Here is an 8,216-nt window from a genome sequence, read left to right on the forward strand (position 1 = left end):
GCGCCGACGCTTTGCGGGCGTCGCGGACCTTGCCTACATTGCCGGAGACGGGGCCGGCGGAGGCGAGGGAGGCGACGACGTTCAGGGTCGACACATTGTCGTCCATGACGAATGCGCGAGTGGTGAGGAGGTTTTGGGAAAGTGGGAAAAATAATGACGATGTGCCATCGACTAGCGGGTCAAGGGGAGGAAAAGGGCGGACGTCACATGCGTGTGTCCTTGTTGATGCAAATACGGTTCAAATTTAAACGTGAAACTGAAACGAAAGTGCATCCATTTAAATTTAAATCGCTGCGTTGGACCGAGTTATATACCTCGTCCGGTTGAAATTTCTCAATTGCTCGTAGTGCGCCCCGTCCGCTCCTCCTTATCTCAGTCCCCATTGCATCTGATAATCCAAGTGCCCTCATCAGTAAGAAAGAAAATCTGGTAATCCAAACCCTGACATGGCTTGCAGGCCGACCGTGTCCAACCCCTCCGCACTCACGCCGGCGCCGCGCCGACGCGTCGTCCCTGCCCACAGCAGCACTAGGGGACGCGTTGCCTGCCCCCTCCGCTCCAGCTCCGCGGGTACGGTCAGACTCGGCGTGCGCCGCGCCCCTGCCGCCGCCTTCGTCGTCCGCGCGGCGGCTGCCGAGGTACGCCTACCATTTCAAAGTTCAAACGTTTGGCAAATCTCTCTAAGCTCTTCCGCCCACCATTTCGATCTCTCTAGGCTCTGCGAGAACCGCCGCGTCCTTTAGAACGCGCGTCGTTTAATTAAGATAAGATAGAGGGAAAACATAGTACTCAGAACAAGCGCATCTATCAGAAATCCACCGACATCAAAGGTGCTGCTCTGGGCGTGGGCCTCCTGGGCGCAATGTACGCCATCGCCGGTGCTCTCTTGACGACGCCTAGCCTAGGTCCGTCCAGTCCTTGCCGTTCACTTGCGACTCCTCTTGGTGCAACGAGTGGTGGTATGTTGGTCTGTGTTGGCCCTTGGGTCTTGGTCTTGTTGTAGAGGTCTTGGCGTTGGTTGTGACACGGCTTGGTTGCTCTGTGGATTACCTCATCACCATTGGCATGAGGTTGGACCAGGGAAGCATGTATCAGGCGGAGTGGGTGTGCGTATGTGTTTGTGGTGCATGTGGCGGCTAATTCTCGAGATTAGCGTTGTAATGGCTGAAAGGCCTTGTACCCCGCTCTTTGCTGCTTCGTCTTTAATGTGATGATACACATGCTTATGCGTATTCTAGAAGAAAAAAACTGCTGACCTGTCTACGACCACATAGTCTCAGCCGCAAGCGAGTAACCAGAGATGCCAATTCCCCGTCGATGATGGACGTGGCCACGGTGGCAGACACGGAGATGCCGTCGAAGGCACGCTTGTTCCTCTCCTTCCAGAGGCAGTGCATCGTCAGGATGATCAGCCAGTTCAGGACCTTCCGAGGGGCCGCAGTAGTTGAGTTACTAGCATAGGCAGAGATCTTCCAAAAAAATTCCATTCGACACAATCATAGGTCTTCGAAAAATCTAGCTTGTAATATGCCTTGCCCTTTTGCTGCTTCTGCAGGGTGACTTGGATCTCCAGGCTAAGGTGACGAGCAAATGCTTCTTCGACGTCGAGATCGGCGGGGATAACGCAGGCAAGGTGGTAATTGGGCTCTTCGGCGAGGTCGTCCCCAGGACCGTCGATAACTTCCGCACCTTGTGCACTGGTATAACAAGCTGTTTTTTTTATAGTAGACATCTATTAATGATGCCCAGTCTATAAAAGACCAAGGTTCCAAAGTTTTAATTTGCAATCCTTGGTCCTCAACTCCTCATTATTTAATGTCGACAGCAAATTCATAAGAGTTGCTAGTGTCAGTAAATGTGCTGAGTAGTATATATCTGGACTCAAGCATTGTTGTTCTCTTTTTGATTGGGGCAGGAGACAAAGGTTATGGATACAAGGGCTGCTCCTTCCACCGAATTATCAAGGATTTCATGATTCAGGGCGGGGATTTCCAGAACAACAATGTAAGTACTATGTTCCCTGATAACTAGCCCAGCTCACTTTATTCTGCACTCCTCCCTGTACACCATACATCAATTCCAGCACAATCGAATTGTGAGGTTCGCAATTGTTTCAGATAGTGTTTATGCAGCATATGTCCATTCACCTACAGGGTGCACTGATGTCTAACGTACTAGATTTTAAATTCTTCAGGTCTGCAGAAATCTTTCGTTGGAATTATGAATCTGGGTGCATTCTATTTCTGTTTTGCCAAGTCAACTAATAAAATGGATGTGGGAAATAGAGGTTTCCGATCAATGTCATTGCAGAAACTAGTACTTTTCACCGGAGCGAGTGATTTAAGTCTTCAACAAGTACCGCCCATTAAAAAGATGGCAACTTATTTTTAGCAGAAGAGTTGCCAGTTATTATACCAGCTGCCTACAAGCTTACTGATATTTGGATTAAGTGAATGTACTAGATCCTATCCACTTCAGCATACTGAGTCTACACATCCCCTGGAGTTTGTGGGATCATGTAGTACCCACTTCGGCTATTGATTTATGATATTATCTAGGAAACAAAGGCTCTAAATCTGTAGTTAGTTATGATGGGTTCTTAAATGTATAGTTACTTTATATTTATATAGTTATGTTGAAGTGGCATCGTACTATGACCGTATGGCTCATCCAATATTTATGAAAGTTAGATCAATACTGCCTAGTAGCCACGGTGGCTACCTAGTATTGTGCCTCTATGATAGTGTTAGAGAAATAGCAACTAATATTATTAAGAGGCCATAGCTAACATATATACACATACATAGGATACCAAAAGGCTACAAGAGGATGCCAAGAGACCAGAATGTAAAAGAGCAAAGGACAACACTGATATAACTCTAACAGATAGAACCCAACGGGGAGGCCTGCGAGGCGGTGGTTTACCCTGTGGCGGACGTCAGCGTCTTGAGTGCACTTATCTCCAACCCGTGAACTTAGCGGATACTATCAGAACATCAAATTTTGCCAATTTGGCAGTTTGATCTATGATTTCACATTCATGGACATTCCTAAGATCCTTCCATTTAGTAGCACCTTAGGATGGCACATCGTTAAAGTTAATGGCGAGGTTAAAAAAAAAGGAAAGGTGTATAACTGTACCAACGCAATCAGAGGCGAGTAAGGGCATAGTAAGCGACGAAATGCTTCGGGGAGTTGGAAATAAGCATAGACCTGGAGATTCCCAAATAGGTCAACCTTTTAAAGAGACTGCTGAGTCTCTGAGCAGGCAAGAGACAACTTAGCGAACTGAAAAACCTTAGTAGCCAGAGGAAAAGAAAGCAAAATCGATTCCCATACTAGCGGCGAGCAAAATGGATGTTGGAAATAAGTCGTGACGGAGCACGGTGCGACCGGCGTTAGTGCGCCAGGTCGGGTCCGTGACGGTGCGACCGACGTCGGTGCGTCTGGTCGGGTCCGCAGGCTGGGTCACGGTCGTGTACGTATGTGCGTACGTGTGTAGCGTCTGTGTGCTCGTGGTTGTAGTAGTAGGCCTATAGCAGCGAGATGTGAAGTTGCACATGTTCGTTAGTCTTTTAGTATCTGTAGGCTAGATGCCTGGAGGCTTGGCCGGGTCTTGTGGAGGAGCAAATGGCTGACCAAGACGTGGGTTGCATGCGGATCATGCGAGCGAAGCCTGGCGTGGAGTTCACGCGTGCGTGCGCATAAGTCGCTGGAGTGGGTTGCTCAGGCGTTGGTTCAGCTGGGCTATAAGACTGCCATGTAATCCGTTGTGTTCCAATTGAGCCAGTCAAGGAAATATACACGAAAAGGCTAAGGCTGTTTGTGCGGCCGGCCACCAAATACCATTGTCTTTCTTGTTCATTAGTTAGCTGTAGAGAGACGGCCTGCAGGTTCAAGAAGAGAAGCTCCGGTCGGCTCCAACAATGGAAGCAGCCTAAACCGTGAAATCGGGGTTGTGGGAGAGCAATACGAACATTGTAGTGCCAGGTGAAGCGGTTGTGCAACACAACCTTTCCTACAACTCATAATTCCTATTGCTACTCCTCGTCTCTTCATGTTTATGTCTACTTTCCTGTGATAAGCTAAGTGACAAATCTACCACACAGCAGTTTACGAGGCCAAGATACAACTTTTCCTGTCATGAGTTACATGTGTTGAGAAACTACCAAGAGCAAGGATGAAATTTGAACGATCGAATTGCTTAAACACACAAAAAAAGATAGACCATAATTGTGGAATATATAAGTCGGGAAGAGAGCATGTTTAATTGCAAATTGGCAGTATTTGTGCTATGGATGTATCTAGGCAAAGTGTGGCAACTTTCTTAGTTCACGGAAGCACTGCAATTGTTAAAGGGGATTTAAAAGCACCTTATGAAAGACAAGTGAAGTACTCCCTCCGTCCCATAATGTAAGATCTTTTTTGACATTAATGTAGTGTTAGAAAAGGTCTTATATTATGGGATGGAGGGAGTACATCCTCATCTAAGTTTTAGAGTTCAGTGACTTATTTATCAGCAAACTTGTTTCTGTGACAAGGTAAAATACTTTTTCACTTCTTAGGTGCTAAGGATTTTTTGGTGACCACAGGGTACTGGTGGGAGAAGTATTTATGGTGAATGCTTTGATGATGAAAATTTTACATGTAAGTGCTTTTATACTGCACATTATCTTTGAACGAACTTTCTACTTTATAACTTTGACCTTTTTGTTGCACTTCTGATTTATGGGCTGAAGCTTCATTGATTTGCATAGAGTTGTGTATTGAATTTTTGCCTGGAAAGGGTTCACTTTCAGTTCAGTAGTAGTTAAACTGAAATTTTCTATTTGTTACCCCTTTTTCAGTAAAGCATGTTGGTCCTGGTGTACTAAGCATGGCCAACGCTGGCCCTGACACAAATGGAAGTCAGTTTTTTATTTGCACTGTGAAGGTAAGAAATAATCCTTAGTATTTTATATGGCAGGATCAATTCAGGTCACTATTTGCCAAACTCATTGCTTTGAAAGTCATATGGTAATAAAATAAGGCTAATATTTATTTAGTCTTCAAAAGTATGTGCAAATTATGAACAGAGGCGTACATTTCTATCCCTATTTTGTGTTCAATCAATACCATTGTCTTAGGTATTACTTCCAAGTTTGGAAACTTGAAAATGGGGGTATTTTTCTACATTGACAGAACTGAAATCAATGCTGTAATACCGCACGAACAAATTAGCTTCACAAAAACCATTACTCCCTTTTGTATACCAGAAAGGAGTAGGATGTGGTTTAGATTCCTGATCCTGACATAAAACTTTAATCCTTCAGTGCGCTCCCTATATTTCTTTTGTAAGATTGTTTGTGCCCACAAAAACATTTACACTAAAAGTAACAATTTACGATACTTGAATTCTTGTTTCTAAAATAGTGTGTCTTCAGCAGAGAGCCGTAAACTCGCAATCATTGCAGTAGTTCAAAGTGTACAAGGTGATGTACAATGGTTAATAAAACAGTCTTATCTTAAACCTGAGACGTAATCTAGAGATGACAATAAAAAAATATGATGTATAATGAGTTATCTCTTAGTCTTATCTCTAGTAACTAGATATCTAAATATGTTGTGAGAGAGATATTATTCCTAAGGGATCATCTCTTAATTATGAGAAAACAATCCATTCTTCCTGGTCTCTCTCTCTCCTTCCTCCACCTCATCAATTATCCTATGTTGCACAGTAAGATAGCATCATTGTGAATATCCTAATATTTCGTCATCTTATTGTTTTCAGAACTTTGTTTTACATTACTACTTGATTCTTTACAGCTGTTAGAGCTGTTGAAAAGTGCACCTTCGACATTTCTGTAAGTTTCCCACAATATGTGGTGAAAAGTGCACATTCCACATTACAGCTCTACAGGTTCTCCCGTTCATCACATTTCATATGTCATCACCATGTCATTTAAAAAAATAAAAAAATTCAATATGCGCCAAGATATGTGACATTTTGTATTAGAAGAAGAACACCAAGATGGTACAAAAGTCTAAATGGTAAACCTGCCAAAGCCAAAAAGAAGAGAAAGGAAAATTAAGCCAGCGAAGCATAAAAACTACCAAAAATCAGGAAAAGAAGCAAAAATAAGGCAAAATGAACAAAACCGTATTGTTACTGCTGCCTATGGCAGGTCAGGAGGTCCTGTGTGCAACGGCAGCCTCCTCGGCACCGTGCCACCGGCTAGCTTGCACTGATCCACATCCAGCTAGATATCTTCGACCAAGGGGTTGCAATCCAGATTTGTGCTATTGAAGATGCAGCCATTGCACGGTCGCCAAATTTGCAAGATGGTGATCAGAGTTAGTGATCGACCCCCTTAGCCTGGGCACTTGTATGCTCGGCGGCGATTCCCAGCCAGGGATAGTATAACTTAATAACCACTTGGGATGGTAGTGTTTTATCAATGTATAAACAAGACAAAATGCAAGGGATTAGATGGGATAGGATAACTTATCAGGAATGAATTATCCGCAACCAACTAAATCATTTCCCTGCTTGTTTGTTTCCGCTAGAACCTTACATTTAGATTTTCTTTGTGCTTCTTCTGACTCAAAATAATGGAATGCTTTTCTCAGACACCATGGTTGGACGACCGTCATGTTGTGTTTGGTCATGTGTTGGAGGGCATGGACGTTGTGAGGGAGCTTGAATCGCAAGAAACCAGCAGGTCCGATATCCCCAAGCAGCCATGTCGAATCGTGAATTGTGGCGAGCTGCCCTTGGACGGCTGAATAGGTCAATAGCTCAGGGCTCAGGGTTGGGTTTATTACCCCGCACATCCTTCTTATTAATTTCTGCGGCTATAATCTCTTGGGAAAGGGTTACTTGAATCTCCAGCCAGCCAGTCTGATTTTTCTTTGAGTAATGAAATCTCACGAGACCTTGTTTCGCCACTGTAATATTGTTGCAAGGGAAACAAAACAGTATTCATATGGTAAACTGAAATAACGCCATGTGTTTAAGCATGATTTACTCTTTTTCTGCCATACGAATCAGAAGTATTTCCCGTGTCGGATTTAGAGCATAGAAGCCCATTTGGTGGCAAAATATGTGTTCACAGTTGACCCAGAAGCATGCTAGAGTTTCTTTCTAGACGAGAAGGTATGAGCCTATGAGGCATGCTTAGAGGGTGCTTCAAGTCGAGACGGTATGAAAAATGATGAAGTTTGATCAAATCAAATAAGTTGGTTGAAATTTGTGGTTATCGGTTAGTCTTCTTTCTCCTTTATGGTTGAAATGAGTTTATTGAAAAATGATGAAATTTCGTCAAATCAAATAAGTGGATGTCGTCGGCGATGAAGTCCAGCTCACCGGATGGATAAGAGAGCCGTACGCCGTGAAAGGAAGATTACCCTAGATTAAATATTGACTGCCATTGGCAATTTTGGATCAAACAGAGTACCATAGATTAAACATTGATTTTCAAAAGAAAGCACATCACAAATGTGAGAAACAGGAAGACTAGACAGAAAATTAATGGGGAGGGGGCGGTTAAAATTCATGCACCAAGATATTTCGTAAACGGTTTGATGAGAATTAAGTATTGTACTCCACTAGAGATGCTGATTGCTGCTAGAATTAGATACGTGCAAAATATTTGTCTCGTGCGCTGCGGTGGTGTTTGCGTAATTGTGCGTTTGTCCCTTGGCGGGCCACGTTTGCATTTGTGTTCATCTGGCATGGTTTTTGTGTGTTTTGTGAGCTATATGGACTGCATGCCTTCCCTCCTCACGAGCAATTAGTTAGCGAGCGCTTCTTCGGAAGTCTTTCAGCGAGCACTCTCACGCACCATCACTTGATGCGTTCACAGTCGTCGTCACGTGTCACGTTCTGATCGTTTCCTCTGAATTTTAATTTATTTTATTTTTTCGCACGCGTTTTTGGCTTTTTATTTTTTTTTGGTATTTCTGGTGTTTCGATTTTTCACATGTCTTTCTTAGTTTTCTCATGATTTTTTTAAAAAAATCATGAAAAAATATGGTTTCTGTTTTTTTTTCACGAGATGCATGGTTTTACCTTGGCGAGACCTTAATTAGTGATTTCATCCATCCTCCTGTTCACTATCAACATACCCTGAGACTGGATTTGGACCGGCCCAGTTTCGATTCGCCACCGGTTTTACGAACATTCTAGAAGGTTCCTAAACTATTTTTCTATTTTTTAACCGTTTTTTTCATTTTTT

The 8,216-nt window shown here is 43.4% G+C and overlaps 1 protein-coding gene across 2 annotated transcripts; it reads left to right on the forward strand.

Annotated features, from left to right (window-relative positions):
- The first annotated feature begins 344 nt into the window (after positions 1-344).
- Positions 345-7,002, forward strand: LOC123443228 (peptidyl-prolyl cis-trans isomerase, chloroplastic-like). Of its 2 annotated transcripts, none has more exons than XM_045119545.1 (6): positions 345-638; positions 1,556-1,700; positions 1,916-2,004; positions 4,593-4,647; positions 4,848-4,933; positions 6,610-7,002. In XM_045119545.1, the coding sequence occupies exons 1-6, from the start codon at positions 447-449 to the stop codon at positions 6,763-6,765; spliced, it is 723 nt and encodes a 240-aa protein (XP_044975480.1). In that variant the 5' UTR covers positions 345-446; the 3' UTR covers positions 6,766-7,002. The 2 variants fall into 2 exon arrangements, with proteins under 2 accessions (XP_044975480.1, XP_044975481.1); XM_045119546.1 differs by lacking the exon at positions 345-638 and adding an exon at positions 936-1,443.
- Positions 7,003-8,216: the final 1,214 nt, after the last annotated feature.

Source organism: Hordeum vulgare, chromosome 3H (genome assembly GCF_904849725.1).
Source record: "Hordeum vulgare subsp. vulgare chromosome 3H, MorexV3_pseudomolecules_assembly, whole genome shotgun sequence".
NCBI lineage: Eukaryota > Viridiplantae > Streptophyta > Magnoliopsida > Poales > Poaceae > Hordeum > Hordeum vulgare.